This window comes from Ostrinia furnacalis, unplaced genomic scaffold (genome assembly GCF_004193835.3).
Source record: "Ostrinia furnacalis isolate ACB-3 unplaced genomic scaffold, ASM419383v2 OfSCF5861, whole genome shotgun sequence".
In the NCBI taxonomy this organism is placed as follows: domain Eukaryota; kingdom Metazoa; phylum Arthropoda; class Insecta; order Lepidoptera; family Crambidae; genus Ostrinia; species Ostrinia furnacalis.
Window position 1 is genome coordinate 871,726 of NW_021136100.1, and position 20,388 is coordinate 892,113.

General features: G+C 37.0%; 1 protein-coding gene across 2 annotated transcripts; it reads right to left on the reverse strand.

The window, feature by feature from the left end:
- Nucleotides 1-951: 951 nt before the first annotated feature.
- On the reverse strand, nucleotides 952-20,150 carry LOC114361654 (uncharacterized). 2 transcript variants are annotated; one of them, XM_028316775.1, is made up of 9 exons: nucleotides 19,838-20,150; nucleotides 7,797-7,827; nucleotides 7,004-7,239; nucleotides 4,791-4,927; nucleotides 3,375-3,507; nucleotides 2,924-3,069; nucleotides 2,268-2,476; nucleotides 1,750-1,985; nucleotides 952-1,290 (listed from the first exon to the last, which is right to left on the reverse strand). In XM_028316775.1, the coding sequence occupies exons 1-9, from the start codon at nucleotides 19,877-19,879 to the stop codon at nucleotides 1,138-1,140; spliced, it is 1,323 nt and encodes a 440-aa protein (XP_028172576.1). In that variant the 5' UTR covers nucleotides 19,880-20,150; the 3' UTR covers nucleotides 952-1,137. The 2 variants fall into 2 exon arrangements, with proteins under 2 accessions (XP_028172576.1, XP_028172575.1); XM_028316774.1 differs by having other exon boundaries at nucleotides 3,366-3,507.
- Between the last annotated feature and the right edge of the window lie 238 nt (nucleotides 20,151-20,388).

Sequence of the window (20,388 nt, forward strand, 5' to 3'; positions counted from 1 at the left end):
CACAAAAAAAATGTCAACAACAATCGATATTCAATTCAATCGATATCTACAACCATCACAACACTCTTTCATGACATTTGTATTCTTTTAAATTTCAGCTTACGGCTTGGGTTAGAGTCTTTTTAGCAAAGCCCCAAGTCCACTTTTTTTTTGTTCAATTAAGGATTCGATATCTGTGATTCGTGTGGTTTGCACAGCCAGTGTCAAAGTGTAAAAATTATTCAAGTATAAAAAATAATCATAAATTGATGAAATGATAATGATAAATGAGATGATACCCCCCTATCCCCTTGAGTTTCAGTAAAGATTTAACACTACTGAAACACGCGGACTTCTTTAGGGAACTTGAAATCATATGTTTACACTCTTTTGTTTCGTTTGCTTACACTCATGCACGTTAAATCCACGATTAAAGTCGGCTAAACATAAATTTTAGAAAATAAAACAAAACTGCTAAACATGACGCTATACTTTCCCGCCAAGAAGGCTTTCAAATAATTAATTGTCGTCATGGGCTTTTTCCACTTCGCCAGCAGTATTTTTACTAAATTATTCTATATGATAATTTAGGGTTTTTTTTAAATGAAAAGTCTTTAATGTTTATTTATCTTTTTTATTAGATCGTTTAAATCTAGTTAAATATTAAAATCTTGGTTTAATAAATTAAACTTCTAGAGCTATTCAATGGCTTACAATAAAGTGACAGTCATGGCTGAAAAAGTTTAAAAGTTATCTCGGCATAACTTCAGATTTTTCAGTCATAAGTTCCATTTCTCTTAAATTAAATAATAAATTACATAATTAAATTATTATAAATAATGCAATTTTTTCAGCAATGTAAATAACCTATCTGCTACTTCCAGAAGCAAGAATTCGTTTATAATAAAAAAGTTTACAAATAATGATTTCAAACTGACTTTGTACACAATGAATATTTTACAAATTATCTAATTTCTTTTAAAATTACCAGTCACTTATTTTCTTGAGGATGTGTAGATACAGTTTAGAGAAAGAGGATGTTATTAGTTTATAGGAATGTAAAATTATCTAACCCCAAAATTATACATAGAATAAGAATATAGGCAAGAAGTTTCTCGTATTCAAGCGAGTGAGGTTAATTATATTTTAAGTTTTGTGTTATTGTACAGTGGGTCTCCCAGCGTATCCTGAGTCAGGGAGCGAGTGGTGCGCCAGCTCCCTCAGGATCTGTTCGAAGCCCTTCCCGTTGGGGGCTTGTAAGCTGCTGTTCTTGATCATCGTTGAGTTCAGTTTGGTTGCTAGATAGCACATCTGAAAATGACAGAGCCGCATTTAAGAAACTGATAAAGTTGTAGAATACACAAATTATAAGTAGGTAAATGTGAAGAGACTGTTTCTTACGTAACAAGTAGCTAAACAGGCAGTTATTTACTCAGTTAATTAAAAAAAAAAAAACAACGGCTAATAGCCTGGACCGTCTTTAACCTACTATGGGCCCTGGGCACTTAAGGATCAAGGGGGGCCTTATCGTCTGATGGGGCCCCTTCGGTCGCGGGGCCCTGGGAACCTGCCCGAAGTGGGAACGAGGGGCCTGTCAATCGCATGTTGTTGTTGTTGCTTAATAAACATTGATTAATTTTCACTAAATTAGACTAAGTTTGGTATACGAGATGATCCAACTTAATGACTCATCTATTAAGAGATTTTGTATTTGTATTTTGTATTTAGCTGTGTAAAAGACCAAAAAGTCCCAGTTTAATATTCACTCACCAAAAGCGCGGACATAAAGAGCAAGGCTCCCAGCGCCACTGCAACCATCATGGAAGTCGCGCAGGTGGCTTCCAGCGGAGTCCGGTGGAACAGCTCCCCTGGCATCACCACGGTGTACTCGAGGTTCTCCTTGAACCGCGTGAAGGGCGTACTATTGTTGTCTGACACCAGCGCAGAGCTGGTGATGTTGTAGGTGTGTTCCGCGTCAGGGAGAGATCTGCGTTTGCGGCCGTGTCCTGGAATTAATAACGTTTTTTGTTAATAAAAGAAAAATATACATTATGTAAATATGTATCATTAAAGTATAAAAAGCGGTCACGATTTAAAAAAAAGAAATCTTTGACTTCTTTCTGTTGGGTTACTATGCGTCCCATTCATTACTTACAGCTACCCTGAAAATATGCAAGTTTTGTGTCGCGAAAAATAAAGAAACCTCTGATGTCACATGACCAAAATTTTAAACCTTGTTGGTGTGAGGCCTCTTCGTAAATTCTATTTTTTTAAAATTGGTAAGTTACCCGAGGGTTCATACAAGTCCAGGCAATAATCGGGCTGGCAGTCAGCGGCGTCCATGCACGCCTTGATCTGCGAGTGGATCCAGAGAGTGGAGCGCTCCTTCATGGAGGCCAGCAGGAAGGCCTCGAAGTCCAGGAACACCTCGTTGTGCCGCTCCCGGTAGCGCGCCGGCTGGTGCGGGATGATGGTTGCGTACTCGCGGTTACGGCAGCTGTGAAAAAGTGTATACTTAGTAACATCATTATCGTGTTGTTTATGGAAAAATTAATTATGGAAGAGTTCAGCGTTATGTAATTTGTTTATATTCCACTGTAGAGCCTCTCAAAACAAAAGATAAATGGAGGATGTAGAGGACCTACAGACGACCTAAGTACCTACACGGGTTGTGGAAGCCTGATGTTCGCATCTACTCGTACTTTATAGCTTAGTAAGATTCCCCGTATTAGGAAACCCATCATTTGCAAGCAATTCAGTCTTCCCATCTGCAGTGATCTATCGGTATCGCCCTCGCTACAAATCTTATTTAGGTAAATTGTGATGCCACGTGAGCGCGACTTTACATTTCCATAGGTAAGTATTTTGATATGATGATGCCCTTACAAACACGCTTACGTTACGATACACAATTACTTAGTACTTATCACGTAATAATGCTTACCCATCTTTGACCAGCAGTACGGAGCCAGCAGCGTGCGGGCGGTCTGGGTCAGGAGAGACGGCTACTTCCAGCAGCTTGATGTGGCGCCATGCTGACTCGGGGTTGATGCGCGCGCGCAACTGAAGCTTTGTGCCGATCGGTACCGCCTACGAAGAGATGAGAGGTGAGATATTTTATTGATTTATCAAAAATGTATTCTTTAATCTTAAAATGCAGAGTTCCTTAATTAATTAATTTAATTCCTGAATTCAAATGTAGTGAAATGCTTTTAATGAAATATTCTTACGCTGCAGCGCTGTTTGGTGATAATGCTTACTTTAGGATTGCGAGGATCTGGAGTTTAAGCTAGATTTGTGGGCTGCGTCGTGTTTTGCTGCTGGATGACTGCCCTGTCTCTCTTAATTACTTAAGTATTGATAATAATATACTCAGCTGAACGTACAGCAGTTACCTGGTCTACAGGCAGGTCGACGGAGTGGTTGGAGTGGCGCGTGACCGGCGGCGCCTCCTTGTACAGCGCCACCTCGTACTCCAGCCGACCTGGCGTCTCTTCTACCACCCCGGACACACGCGCTCCGTGGGGGCTGGGGATAACAAGATAAGATAAGATTAGATAACACTAGCTTATGTCCACGGCTTTGTCTTCGTGAATATCGGTTAATAAAAAACAGGGATAATAACTATCCTTGGTTTTTCCCGGGGTCTCAAACTTATAAAACATTTGAATTGGTTCAGCCAGTGGTTTAAGCGTGAAAGAGTAAAAAATCATCCATCGATCACTCTAATAACATGAGTTTATCTTGTTGATGGAATGTGTAAGCAAGTATTTACTATCACCGTCATATCACTATCAAAAGCAGTAAAATATAATGCAACTATTATTCTAACGTCATCACTAAATAAGCATACGTCACTGCATTTTATTATAACAGACAGAAGGCCGCCATGGATTGGTGGTTTTGCGCCCGTTGCAGGTTCGCATCGTTCCCGGGTAAAATATTACAGTATAATATACAGCTATACAGGATGCTCGGTAGAGGGCTAGCCAAACACGTTGAATTTTTATGTAGAGTCATTAATTTACTTACCTAATTTTAATCGTGTTTAAATTATACCAATTTCGCTACTAATATAATAGTCCTACCTTCATTTGTTTTGATTATTTTGAACTCATAATATGATTAGGCACGTACTCTTCTAAGCGCAAGAAGAAGACATTATTGTTACAATCGTGGCTTGTAAATTTGTACCGCCGTAGGTATAATCATCGGCTTTCTGTCTCCCTAATATACAAGGTAACGCCCCTAATCTAACATAATAGCTGTTATTGAGCGTCATTCCTTTATTGAGTGATTCTATCACTGGATGATTTATTATAACACCCATTCTGTAGCTGATCGTTACGCAGTATCCGAATTAATTTATTACGGATGTTCCACTTCTCGAAAACTAGGCTGTTCGTGCCTTATTTGTTAGCTAGATCTTTCGTAGACTAGTGTTAGGATTAGAAAGGAAACTAATGTAGTTATTAGTGCTATAGTTTCAGTCATAAAATAAATTGTAACACTTAATTATGGCACGTAGCACATTTGATGTTATCATCATAATATTNTTATATATTTTAGGACTACTTACATCGCTGCAACTTCGAAGTTTAGCCGCCAATGAAACCCAAACAATAAAAGTTGAATGGTCCTGACTGACTTGGAACTTGCAACGAATTGCATTAAAATAATTATGAGGAGTTCGAACTTCGAAGTAAATAAGACATATGATCAGGAGTAGATAAGATGATAAGTAGGTACTATGCTCCAAAGACATCGGCAAACGTGGAAACACCATAAGAGTAAAGTAGAAGAAGACTCACAAACTGCCAGCGAAGCCAGCTGCCTTGTTCTCGATGATGGTGGGTTCCGGAGGCTTGCACATGATGATGAGCTCCTGGTCCGACTGCATCACCACCCCGGGGAACTGTGGGAACCACACTCGGACGTGCACGAAACCCTGAAAGTAACACAAAGTTTTTTTCATATAAAATCTTTTTAGACTTTTGACCTTTCGGAAGTTCAACGCAGCAAAAGCAGTTTCTAAAACCTGCGATTCCAATAAGGCGTCCAAATTCGACGTACACAGATTATGTGCTAAACAGTCTTTTTATTGCGCTCTTAGTAAAAATGTCTTTTACATGCAACAAAATGACATATAGTGTTGTATCATTAGGCCTGAAAAGGGCTCATACTTAGACTAAAGTAGATTTTTTAATACAGAACAAGCTAGGTATTTGACCCTATCGTACCTGATGTCAAATGAGAGTCTGTCCAGGATGGTACATAATCTGCCCTGTAAGTGCTTTTCACTCTCGCCTTTAATTGAAACCAGCATACTGATGAGCCAGAAGATGGTATTTCTACGCCTTGTCTAAATACACAAGCTGATGAGAAAAGTATAGGCCACGGTCAAAAAGTTTAAACAAGGAAATGTTATCTCAAAATATGCAGCATGCGCCTACACTGTAAAACTATGTGGACGTAATATCCAATTCAGTAAACAAGAGATAAAGGGCTTAAGATTTCCTTATTATAGACATTTATGTTATGTTTACCCATCTACTATAGAGCTACTGTGTCAGTAGTAGATCTCGTAAAAGATGAATGAGGTCGTTTCTATAGTTTTTCCGTCGCCATAAACAAATGACGACTGACGAGAAAGGCCCGTTTTCCACAAAAGCGAAGAGATATGTTTTGGGCTCAGTTTCGGTTACGAAACGTTTGGTTATTCCAAACGTTTCGTAACCGAAACTGAGCCCTCCCCCATTGACTTCCACATCGCACGGTTGGTAGCCTGCATCCAGCGCTTTCCTGCTACCTTTTCAGGTCGTCGGTCCACCTTGTGGGTAGACGTCCCACGCTGTGTTTTCTGGTAACGTGGCGAAACGAAATCTGAGTGGTAATTCAAAAAACTGTCGTCTTCTCCGCTTTCGTGGAAACCGAGCATTAGTACGGTGGATTCTAAGGTTTCCTTTGAAATCGTATCGATGTACGCGTGTTTAATGCACCTCCCAGTATGCCAGGGTACCGCTTAATAATATATCAGCGCAGCGAGCAGCTCTGTAGGCCACTACTCACCGTACGTTAATAACGGCACGGGTTATTATCCACCGATGACAAAACATTGCCTGCATATTCAATAGAACACGCGTAAATGGAAATTCATTCTGTATTTTGCTTCCAGATTGTTAATTATTTTCATATTTACCAACTATTAGAATGTCATATTATACCCACCTGAATTATTCAAGCTCATTTAATAATGAAATGAGTTAACTTATAATCTATTAATTGGTATATTTATCCATTGGGGATCAATTAATGAACCATAAACACGATAAAAGTAAAATATTTAGGTCGAATGACTCATGACGAGCGCCTTTGACTAAATGAGGTGCATATCATCTCTATCATCAGTAATCATCGCCTCTTAAATCGTTTAACCTTTAGAGATCTACTTTCGATAGCAAATAATGTTTCTACCTCTGACAAGCCGACATGCCTGACATAACCCCGTTGATCACCTGATGAGCGAGCATTTTTATACATTTTCGACCTACTCTTTCCAGCAAAGATCACGTAGTGAAAACTAATCCCGTTTATGATCTGTTTAGTTAACATTAACGTGAAATAAACTGTATGTACCTGGACATACTTATCTTTACAATGAAGCGTGATAACTTCAGTAGCAGCAATAAACTCGAGCGTCAGCGTAAGGCTATGACTAACATCTGTACCACGTAAAAAATATAACGAAGGACAAAAATAATTCTACCAAATCCATTTGTTTCATTGAGATGTTTGTTTATTTTCAAGCGAAATGAATTTCCACGTGTAAAAATTCAGGGAAGTAGAATATAGCGAAGCACCTTCAAGTGTTTCATGACTTTGGACATGGCCATTCTGTAGCGCTCTTGTAATGTGATGAAAAATTTCGTGACGGTATGCGCGTTAATAAAAGTTTAGGTCGCGTTATATCGTGTATGTGTTATTATATAGAATCACAGTAAAGCGAAACTGAAAAAATACTCACATTCCTCTTCAGCACCCCGCACCTCGTGAAGTCTGTAATTCGTAGCCTGTACAGCAGTTCCGTCTGGTCGTCAGGTTCTGGTCGGATCTGGCACACGGGGTCGGCCAGGGGGTCGGTGGCGCGGTCGTCGGCGAACAGCGGCGCCCCTCGGAAGCCTTCGGGCTTGCGCAGGAGTGCTGTCACCGAGTCACGGATGCCCGACCCGCCGCTTGAGAATGTGCATTGGATGTCTGTGACTGAAGAAAAAAACACTGGTAATTTTCAGGGCATTCATTTGTTACTTGTTAGTAATGTAAAATACATTTGGAAATTCGAAAGGAGTGGTGTGCTGTCTGATAAAGTATTTTAAAACCATGCGCAACCGGCTATATCTGGAAATCATTGGGAAATTCAGCAGTGGACGTCCTGTGACTGAAATCACTGAAATGATGATAATGAAGATACGCATTTCGGGAAGCTAACGTCTTTCTACGCTGCTTCTATTCGCACGTTATCTGTATGTTGACATTATCGGTATCTCTAATTCATTAAAAACGGCGAACGCGTGAAAACATTTTACACTGTTACCACTTACTTACTTTGACATTTAATGTCAGTGGTAGTTATTATTTATAATTACATAGCTAAGGTAAAAAATGGGAGCTTTGCTCTTTGGCGCTCCTCGATGCAATGGACTGTAATTGATTGATATCAACGAATATCAAAAGTTATTGAGATAACTCTGTTTCTTTGACTCCTTAACGATTTATGTGTTTTAAAAGGTAGTGTACATAGGTATTACAAATTAACTCACCATCGTAATCTTGTGTGCACGCAGTTTGTATCTGTAACAATAAGCATTCAAAATCAGAGGAAGGAAGGGCAGCCGATTGTGCAGTTAACTTAATTAATTCAGCTGAATGTATGCATTGTTAGACATTTAGGTATATGGGTCGCTCGCATTGTTTAAAGTTTTGACTTTATTCCGATTGTTATCAGGCATTTATTTGTGAGTGGGATGTCTTATAGTAGGGTAAGATAAAATATGTTGTTACGAAATGATATAGGTATGTAAGTTTTTATCTAAGAGATGATGAGGGATGAACGTTATCAAAATAATTCGAAGCATTTAAACTTAAAATCTAATGCTCTATCCCCCTTAATGTAATTAATTAATCTTAATTTATAAAACACATTTACGACTACGACTTAAACCGACCAAAAATTAATATACCTAACGTATGAAAATAATACATTGAGTACATCAACTTGCTCATGAATAACAATTTACATAATAATAAATATTAAGAAACTCTAATCTTAAACAATAATCTTGCATTCCCACAGTAATAAATGCTCTTACACTTCGACGTTCATGAATGAAATTAGATTTTCTTTTGTCGTTTCACAATTTTTCCTAAACCAGAATTAAAAACAACTCTACTTATAATATTATTTTATGGTGACTATTCTCTGTGAGTGCTACGAGTCTGCTCTCACAGACTCTATCAAGGTTAGATCATTTAAAGTCCTAGTAAACTGTTAAACCTTTTATAGAATAAGAATAAGAATAAGAATTACTACTGTATAAAAAACTTAGCCTAAATAAATACGTATAAGTTTGGTTTCGATAAAATTAAGGTTAGTATGCGAAAGTAAAATCAGTAAAATTAATATCTAAACTAAGCAAATTTTATATTTAATGCCTGTATCTCAGGTATTTATAAAATGTGAATGTCAAGCCATTTTTTAATTTTTTAAGCTACCTATCCTCTATGCGTGATACAGCATGAAATTGACATCGGAGTCACTGAACCAATCTAAAGATTAATTTAATAGAGTTCTGGATCAACCGCAAGTAAAAACCTCGCGGATGACCATTAGAATAAGTTTGGTGTGTGCAAGAATTGAGTCATGGGCGATTTCATTATTATCCTATACTCTAATATTTTACGTGATGAACTCTACATTGAATTGAATGTTATCTTGGCTGATATGCCAAATGCCACGAGTAATTTACTGTTCTATTGTAGTTTCCTCTTATTTAGATTCATAGATTCGTTTGCTTTCACACAAATTCAGTTTGGTTTTACATTCCTTTTAATGCTGTTTTTTTTTTAATAAAGTAGGTATGTAACTAATTGATTTATATTGTTCTGAATCTAATTAAAGAATGGAAATATGTTTGCCAGAGATTATTCAGTCACTAATCGATTAACATTGTTCAAAGTATGTTACCTAAGGCACGTAATGCTCATACTTATGCAAGGTAAGTATTACTCCCTCAACATATTTTTAATTCATTTCTTTTAAATATCTAAGTAGGTAGCAAGGTATACGTTTTGACAAAAAATGGTTAAATGATCAATTTAAATAGAAAATTCAAAGAAAACGATTATAGAAAACTGTTACAAGATTGCATTAAAACGTAGTAACATCAACGTAAACGATGAAATAAAAGCAATAAAAACACTAAATTCTTTTGGAGTAGGTAAATTGATGGTTTCTGCTAAAGTTAAAGTATGGTTTTGCGATTTTACAAATAAATCGGACCACCACACCATTTAACCCACGTACGTGATGCCGGCTAATGCGGCGTCGAAAGTAAGTCGCTGTAGATAGCTAGACAGACTCGAGTTACGCTTCGTTTCCTCCAACCGTCGTAAGTGAACGCTGTGCATTACCATCTCCAAACACGTTTCATTGAAAAGTGCGCTCGTTAGGAAAGCAATGGAGAGTGTGCTTGATTTTATCTCGTTTCGTTGGGGTCAAACCTCTGACCGTTGGCTCAGCGAGCTGCTTCGTGCGGAAACAACGTTCGGATGTTGTTGATAATCGGTCGTTGGTTGACGCTCGTATGCAAATTCGCATTCAAACGGTAAGCGAGTATTTTAAAACGGTGCTGCTCTGGTTATTGGGCGTGAAGACTTTTTCGGAGGATGAGAACGATTTTATTCGGTAACAAAAACGGTTCTTAGCGTTTTCTACGACTCTACGTGTACCATATTAGAATGCAGACTTTTTAGACCTAACTAAAGAGACTAGCTTTCCGGTTTCTTTAGATAACGAGTTGGTTTTGTAAAACGTATTTGCAATTGCTTTTTACTTACAGTTTTACTTTAGAGGCTCATTTAAGACGATGATAAATAAATAATAGAGACCAAATAGAATTTCTGTAAACCTCCTCAATTGTATCTAAAACTATTATTGTTTATAGCAGTTACTTAAACGTTGGTAGGTAACGTTAATTATTAAGTAAGAAACTTTTCAGTTATTACTTTATTATGGCCATTTAAGTTATAAAAAGCAATTTACACCATTAAAACTTATCACTTCCTTAATTTGAAAATTGGATGCGGTTGCATGGGGTAGTCCCACGGTACCTTATCGTTTTCCCAGGCAGCAGGACAGTTGTGAAGAAAAGATTGCAAGTGTAATTGTAAGGTAATTACCGCGGAAGAGGCGGCCGCCGACTATTTAATTGAAGTTCAGCGAAAAATCGCTTTAGTTTAATAGTTAAAAGCAGCAAAAGATCCCTATTACCTACACGATGGGCGGGGAGATACAATCTTTCTTATCAGTATGCTGTAATGATGTTATGTAGATTAAAAATGCTTTTTTCAAACACCTAATGATAATCACTAGGAAAAAGCTTTTGAAAAACTTTTAATCGGGTAGGAAAGATAGTGTTCGGGCAAGATAAGTTCAGTTCTTTGTCAGACATAATAGTTATTTACTTATGCGTACGTACTTACACATAATAGTCTGTAGGTCTACTTTAATTAAGTAATTTTTACTAGGCTATACGAGTATTAGGTAGGTATCAGAAAGTTTTGTTGTTATTGTAAGTTGTAGAGTTCATTTTACTTTTTATAAGTTTACATTCATAGATTACTAGTATAAAGTTCATTAATCGCACATTAAATAATAGCGAATCTAACTGCCTATGAATAAATTGACACTGATCTAATTGGCAATTTGTAAAATAATCTCTGCCACCAGCCGTCATCGCTGATGCATAATGCAGTTACACGTGCACCGTAATTGATAGCGTGCGGCCGGTTGCGCGCGCGCCGATCATTCGCGACGCGTCTGCGTTGCTGTAAGATTGGCGGCATAGAGATTGTAATTCAAGCTATAAGTAGATCCTGCTTACACAGGAGTTCCAGCGGTAGGAACGAGAGGTGGGAATACTTCATCATTAGATCTCCACTGCAGGAGCAGACTGTCTCTAATTTAAAATAAGTAGGCATGTAGGTAGACTAGTTCAGTTGAATATGAATTTTAGGTGGTATCCTCCCGTTTGGCCAAATTACTTTTCGCCAAATTTCACTTCGCAAACAACTTATCGCCAAAGTTTCATTTCCCAAATGAACTTTTAGCAACTGTACTTTTCGCAACTAATTCATTTGGTCAAGTTATCATTTGGTAAAATTTTACTTGGCAAATGTTTATACTATAGCAAATGTTTTATTTTGCCAAATATTATATCCCAAATTATTTTTTTTGGTCAAAAACGGTCAAATTGACACTTCACATACTTACCCACCGTTACCCACAAATCAAAGCATAAGGAAAGAAATGAAACATTTGACAAAACATACTATACCAAACAAAATTTGCTAAACAATAATATGCCAAAAACAACATTTGCGAATTAAAAGTTTGCAATAAGTTGTTTTGCCAAATGAGAATTTGCCAAATGAAAATTTGTTTGCGATGTGATAATTTGGGAAACGTTTTTTGGCCAAACATTAGTAATCCATTTTAGGTTTGTGTTATTATCATCAAAACAACGAATCTTTTTAAGGTAACAAGGTTCGTATATTGTACTTATTTATATCTCCTTGATGATGCTCATGAAAGGATTGAAGTAGTTAATCTCAAATGCCCGATCGGTTTATGTGGGAAGGACTGATAAAAAGTTGCATTTAANTCTGCGATGTGCGCCGGCGCTGTTCAGAACTTGGTCTCGGGATAAAGCCACCAGTCTCCCGAAAGCGTCTTGAAACTTTCGAAACCCAGCACTGGCTTATATGGCGCTGACGTGCGACAGCCCGCTGGCTGAGCCCTTCTTGCAATAGTGCAACGATTTGTGCTGCTTCTGAAGGTGTAGAATCCCAGGTAAAGTGTCAAAAGAAGCGGAGATGTGTATGAATCTACGTGTGAAAGCAAAAATCCGAAAACGCGTGCTTTTATAGGGGGTAAATAGACCGCAACTCGCGACGTATCAAACAGTTCATACATGTCTTTTTCGTTACTTCTTCACATCAGCCGGGATATCTTTTTAAATACCGGTGTGATTTAAATGAATTTGGTATCAATATAAGATAAAAGTTTAATCTTTAAAATGGTGCCACTTTTTTTGTTCCTAACAAATTCGTTAGTACACAAGATCGCGTGGAAACAACTTCATGTAAGTGATTCCATACTTTTGCTCGCGAGTGTAGATTAAAAATGCTTTTTTCAAACACCTAATGATAAAATCACTAGGAAAAAGCTTTTGAAGAACTTTTGATCGGGTAGGAAAGATAAGTAGTACCTATTCGGGCAAGATAAGTTCAATTCTTTGTCTGTCATAATAGTTATTTACTTATGCGTACTTTAGGTCTACTTTAATGAAGTAATTTTTACTAGGCTATATTAGGTAGGTATCTGTTCATTTTACTTTTTATAAGTTTACATTCATAGATTACTAGTATAAAGTTAATTTATCGCACATTAAATAATAGCGAATCTAACTGCCTATGAATAAATTGACACTGATCTAATTGGCAATTTGTAAAATAATCTCTGCCACCAGCCGTCATCGTGATGCATAATGCAGTTACACGTGCACCGTAATTGATAGCGTGCGGCCGGTTGCGCGCGCGCCGACCATTCGCGACGCGTCTGCGTTGCTGTAAGATCGGCGGCTTAAAGATAGTGATTGAAGCTATACAGGGTGTTAGGTAAATGGGTATATGAGCCGACACTAACTCATGTTAACATATTATGCATATAAATGGTATGGTGAAGTCAGAAATTTGATATCACCATTTAAATTTTTTAAATGTTCATATAAAGTAAAATTATTAAAATCAAATTTGTATTTTCTGACTTCACCATTTATATGCATATGTTAACATGGGCTTGTGTCGGCTCATATACCCATTTACCTAACACCCTGTAGGTCTTACTTCCACATGACAGGAGTTGCAGCAGCGGCAGGAACGAGAAGTGGGAATAGTTCATTATCATGTCTCCACTGCAGGAGCAGACTGTTTCTAATTAGCGTGAAGGATTTGACCTCAGTAGGTACAATACCTACACTGGCTGGGCATTTGGGGGAGCTAATGCCCCTTACTGACCGCTTAGCAATAAAAAAGGCTTTGTATGTAATTTATCTGCAATATAAATAAAATTATTGGTATGTAATTAAAGTTATATTACCTTAATGAAACTTACACCTACTTAGGGCTTTGTTCTCATTTTTTGCGTTTTTCTTTGGTTTTTAGTCTCTAGATTATCAATGATGCTTAAGAAAGGATTGAAGTAGTTAATCTCAAATGCCCGATCGGTGTATGTGGGAAGGACTGATAAAAGATGCATTTAAAACAATACACCTACCCGACGATTAGGTGAACGTTTTTTAATTGTCTAAACAATGTTTCTAGTGCAAGTCCATTGTATCTCCATCGCCTACTTAGTGAAATGTCAGACACTTAACGGGTTGTGAGAAACTGGGGGTAAAATTAGAATAGTTCAGTTATGTTAAGAGAGCTTTAGCATGCACGTTTTCACTTTCAGAATCAGAGCCAGACAAAGATTTATGATTCGCACAAAACATCCTAAATAGTAACATTGTAAATCCTATTCAAAAGATGTTATCGTATGAAATAAATTTGGCCCATTCTTTGGCAGTCGCGAAATTGCGCGCCCTACTGACATAAATTGAAATATTTCTGAAGACGGATAATACAATTTCACTGGCTACGATAACAATACGGTAGGGAGGTACTTACAAATGGTACAGTTAGAAAAATTCAGACCGTTCCGCGTGGTAGAGTACCCATATCCGCAGTAATATATCTGTCGTCATGCGTAGACTATTGTGTTTTTGCTAAATATTCTAGTTAAAAGTTTTGAGCTATATCGTACCATTCTTAGTAGATACAACTATTGAAAGATGCTGTCTTGCATATTTCGGGAAGCTTAAAAGCAGAACTGTACAGTACGTCGTATTACTCGTACCTATGTACCGTACACTGTTACTCCATCATCTTATTACTCGACTGCGACAGAAGGAGGATTATCTATTTATCTCTCGGGTAAATTAATTTAACGGAATTTGACCATCTTCCCTTGTATTAAGTATTCCGACTCAAAGTATAAATTGCGAAAACAAAACATAAAAATCTTGAATTTCTCGGAAATAACAATTTACTACAATGAAAAATTAAAAGAAGCTTTCATTAAGTTTTTACCAAGCTTCCAACCTGTAGAGTGTAGACTGACATGAAAATATTTCTAAAATATATTTGATTAAATCCGTAAAAAAGGCAAATGTTTTTATAATTCATAATTATGTGCTAAAAAGTTATTTTCACTTTATATCTAATCTTCAGACATGTTTTTGTTTATTTCACCGATAAATATATCTCTATTATGGTTACAAGCTCCACTTTAAGATGTTTTTATGTGTTTCACGCAAATCCCTCGAGCGTGAAATTTAATTTTATAAGTGGCTTCAATCACGATTCTTCTATAGACCGGCGCAGGGCCATGTAACGAGACATTTGAGACTTTCTATTCAATGTGATAACTGAATAAAACGATGGCCAGAAGATTCTATTGATGAATAGAAATCGGAACAATGGAACGGAGAATTTTCTTTGTTTTTTTCGCGGCGTTTTTAAATTGCGTTCGTCTGTTTTTTCGAAAACTTTAAATTACTAGTTTCTTTAAATTTTTGGGATTCAATAAATCAAAATTGTAATATATTTATACTTTTGTTCCATCAATATATGTATGTAATGTACCCGCGACTTCGTAAATGGGTGATAAACCCTTATCATCACCTAATAAGACTTTAGACACTAAAGTTTAGTGTATATGTTGCAGTCAAAACTCATAATCAGTCAAAATCACTTTTGACTGGACAAATAAGTCAAAAGTGAAATTGACCAAGGGCATCAGTTAAAACCACTTTTAGCTGCGAAAAATCAGTCTAAATTCATACAAAGTATTATGATTAGTGAAATCATATTTTTAAGAAATCTAGGTATTAGCCAGGCAAAATACAAGAAGTAAATCATTACCTACTTTGTATGAAATTTGGACTGATTGGTAAAATTTGAAATCAGGCGAAAGCATTTTTGACTAATTTTTTGCAATCAAAAGTGGTTTTGACTAACGACCTTGGTCAAAACCACTTTTGACTGGAATAAATCAGTCAAATGTGATATTGACCAAGAGCATCAGTTAAAACCACTTTTTGACTGATTTTAGGTGTCAAAAGTGGTTTTGATCGATTATAATTATGAGTTTTGACTGTAACATACATCTTACTGTAGTAACTTACTACAGCCATAGTACCTTTTCTTAAAATAATACTTACCTAGTTATAGTTCTCGAAATGCTCATTAACCGTAACAGATTTTAATTAATAAGTATAATATAGAATTCCGCCTGTTCGTTTTGAGTAATCCGCCGTGAAAAAGAAAAATGTTATGTAATTAACAAATGATTACAGTTGGAATAACAAAAAAGCAAACAGGAAAGTAAATTGATGTGTAAAACAAATAGTACATATAGTCACTTTTTCTATCAAATTAGGTAGGTAATTGCGAAATCATTTTTTTGAAACTGGTTAAATAAATATTGAACCAGCAATAAAAACTGACAGTGGTAACTCTTTACGGGTTCTCTACATTTCTTACTTTGGTACTATCATACCAATTAATGGGTAAAGTAAAAAGAATAAAAACCTACGTAACAATTTAATTTTTTCGTAGTCTTTTTACACGCATTAAGATATTGCGATCGTACCTACTCTGTACAAAAGGGGTGTCAATTATTTTATCAGAAATAAAAACTGGTAAAGTGCGAATGATACGCCTCTACAAGGTGTTATCTACATTTGTTTTGATTGTAAGTAAGATACAGATTGTATAAAAGTGTAGTTTCATAGCCTCTTGTAGGAGTAGGTGTTCTCCCAGGTTAGTGTACTGATGTAGGGAGGTTAGCGACGTAATATGAAAGGTATTAAAATTCAATTTACGTCACTATAAAATGCAAATCTCTTTAAGAGCAGTTATCAAGTCTTTATTATTGCCCATAAAATCAAGAGAGTAAGGGGAATTAGGTTAGCAAGATCACCTTTGAGTTTTCACTTTAATTCTCTTTTTGCTTTCTCGGCTGTTCTTGACATCTCAAGAAGTTATTGTTGTTAATGTTAGGTCGTAAATGTGACATCGGCGATTCCTCGGTGGTCTATAATGATCGACTTCATTATGTTCTGTAGGTACCTCTAGTAGGAAAAACTTTCGAGTTCGTTTCGTTGCGTATTCAAAGTGTCATCGAAAAATTTTGTATGAAAAATTAAACAGCGCCCCCTATATTATAGCCGCCCTAGGGGGCGCTGTTTAATTTTTCATACAAAATTTTTCGATGACACTTTGAATACGCAACGAAACGAACTCGAAAGTTTTTCCTACTAGAGGTACTGGGCAATAAAAATAATTTATGATTCCGTAAAACGACCGAATTCTACTCGTAACGTGACAATCAGGGTCATCGCAAAACATTATCGATCTACATTTTATAAATAAATTGTTCGTAAGTAAAATATAATAATAATTATATTCATTGATCAATTAAATAATTGATCAATGAATATAATTATGAGAAAAATACTTATTTTTTGTTATATGTATATTTTTCATGNCAAATCAAATCAAATCAAATCATTTATTGCATTGCATTACATGTGGTTTGATAGTTGGTGAATGGTAGGGGGGCGTCCATATATTACGTGAGACAATTTTGGCCATTTTTCAACCCCCCCGCCCCCCTTGGTGAGATTTGGTGAGATTTTGCCTGACCCCCTCCCCCACCCCCCTAATCTCACGTGATATTTAATAAAATGCCTATTTTGCAATGTCTATGCTTCGAGTCTATTAGATTTATATGAAAAAATCAGTAACCCAGTGTCGTGCTCGTGCCACGCGCAGTGCAGGGTTCCATAGCTTCCCGTCGTTTAGTAAGACAAGCAATTGCTTCAACCTAGGACCAGTTTTTTGATTCATAGTTAAAATAACTAATTGTTAAATTTTGCTACTAATGGTTAAANCAGACTGATTTTTTGTGCCATTATATTCTTAAAATTTTAATAAAACTGTTAAGAAAAAGATACAGTATTTTATTGTTTTCACATCTCTGACTCTTATTGTAGATAAAACATTTCAAATGTAGAAAGTTATTTCATTATAAGATCCATACAGCTAAATAGCCCTGTACAGTTTATCGTTACTTTGAGATACAGCAGATCCGCTGCCTGGGAATTGAAGTCTACTTAAATAAGCCATACATTTTACCTTCCTGATACAACATTTCTGCAGCTCGACATTAAAAAATCAATTGCTGTAACTAGTCAAAAGTCAATGAAGTAGTAACTCTAGATTATTCCAATTACCTTTATTAAATAAAGTTTAATTAGTAGACGAAACATGTAAAATTTCAGCTTTCTAACTTTCTTAATTTAAGATTTATGAATTTTTGAAATAGTTTTTTTGCTCTGGTGTAAAATCGGACTTTTTGAGATACGACAAAATCGCTTTCTGCCGTCGATATAATTATCTATAATACCTGAAAATATTAATTGCCTATCCCGTGGGAGTTCGATGATACGACTAGAAAAATTTGACAAAAGTAATATTGACTAAGGCCATCGGTCAAAACCACTATTAACTGAAATTTGCAGTCAAAAGTGGTTTTGATAAGATAAGATAAGAATAAGATAATACTTTATTGCCTCGATTTTACATGCTTTACAAACATAGAAATATAAACAAAAAAAATACATTAAAAAACATAAGAGGCAAAAGGATGAGGCTCAGCATATGCGAGGTCAAGCATACCCTACCCCGCGCTGATTTTCAGCCTCCTCCTTTTCCCTTNGTATAAGTAACAAGTAATAACTATAACACGAAAGAAGTTAAAAGCTAAAAGAAAATATAAGCACACCAAGTAATTGTGCTAACAAATATCTTAATTCAATTAAAATATGCTTGTAAAAGCTTTTACAAGTTAGCAAATATTCATTATGAGATACAACATCTCTTTCGAAATTAATTAATGCATGCCCGAAATACCTACTTTTTTTTTCTTTTTTTAGTCCAGAATACTCGCTTCCAGAGACAGAAACAACCACTTAACCTTTATAGTTGTGGCAATTCACGAAGGCGGGTGAACTTTACATGTGTGGTGGCTCGCTATCGTTTCTCAAAAATTTTGATAAACATTACACTATCGTTATATGCATGTACACGTACACAGGAGATCCGCAGGAGAACCAAAGTGACCGACATAGATCGCAGAATTGCTAAAACCAAGTGGCAGTGGGCGGGGCACATAGCTCGTAGAGAGAGACGATGGCCGTTGGGGCAGAAAAGTTCTCGAGTGGCGACCGCGGGCTGGAAGACGTAGCGTGGGCAGGCCTCCTACTAGGTGGACCGACGATCTCGTAAAGGTCGCGGGAAGAGCCTGGATGCGGGCAGCGCAGGACCGTGCATTGTGGAAAACCTTGGAGGAGGCCTTTGTCCAGCAGTGGACGTCATTTGGCTGAAACGAACGAACGAACGAACACGTACACACACAAATGAAGCTCACTCGCCTCGTGAGTTGCAAGAACTAAGTATACCATAATTCAAACAAATGATGACAGATTTCTAGGTTTAGTCATAAAAGCGATAATGACAAAAGCTGTCGACTTATAGGTATTTCAGTTATCATTTCAGGCTTGTCCAGCATCTGTAGCGCTGATATCTCGATTACTACACGTGCTACGCTTTACCGTGAACTAGGATCTTTATCCTATAGCTTTTAGTATTTGGTTTGATATAAATAACCTACTACTTCTTACTTACATTTTTGTAAATTGAAAAACTGCATAATTGATAAAATAAGCTTAATTAAATAATTGATCAATGAAGATAATTATGAGAAAAATACTTATTTTTTGTTATATGTATATTTTTCATGATAATAAGACTTTCTTATTAAAAGCATATGCCAGTGGGTCCTAGACAAAGTGCAAATTATAATCGCAAACCAGTCGCAAAGTGGTCGAAAAGCCCCTTTTTTGTATGGAGTTTTGACGGATTCGATTTTCGATTCGATCAAAAAGTGCGTTTTGTCTAGGGGGCAGGGTCAGTCAGAAACAAATGCATCCGCTCTCATTCAGTCGAGTCGATATCGCAACGGAAAAAGTCCGTCTAATTAAAATTGTACTGACAGGCAATGCATTAGATTTAATGTTGATTTATCATAAGATTAGGCCATGTCCTATTTGGCCTATTGATCAGTTATTGATAATCGGGACAAAAAGTACAGTGGCCAAGGAACATCTATTTCTGTAATAGATCGGATAGAGCTTTAAATGGACTTAAAAACCACCACCAAAAATATTAGTTTTTCCATGAAAATGAGTTGAAAGAATTGGTCATTATGACGTTAAATTATCGCTACATAGTGTTATTAAAGCTAATAAAGCTCGTGCAGAAAATGCACTTCCCTCTTATATCATCATTAAAGTTAAGTTGCTCGTACGCAATAAATTAATCGATAACCAAGCCGATAATCATAAAAACATACCAGCAACAGCAGCACGAGAGCGCAGCCGTGGGCGCTCGTCATGCTTGCGGTCTGCCACACTCGAGCGCGGAGCCAACCGTTAATGCTATCTGCCCCGATTACCTTGCTGACGCAAGACAAAAAACCAACAATTGTTTTTTCCTCTAAACAATAAATCAATCACTGCGAAAAAAATAAAAATCCACACTGGCACTGATCAGATCAAAGTTCGAAGCTTTCCGCGAGCGCCGAAGAAAGCGCGGCCGTAAGTTTTCCCGCGCGCGTGTTTCGATGCGTCTGCGCTTAGGGACGGGTTGCGTGGTGCGCATGCGACGGCTCGGGACGGGACTGCCGCAGGCGCGCTCGGCTTGCTCCGTTGATGATGGTGGAACAGTTAGCCATCGACGGGGAGGGCACCACCTGTTCGCCTGTACCTTATCGTTCTCACGACACAATCACCGATCCGCCTCGCAATTTGGCAATCTCGTGATCTACATTGCTGATTGGCATCGGATCAGGGCAGATTTTGGTTCCAAAGTTTGCGGTGTGTTCATTGCCGTGACATTCGCGTG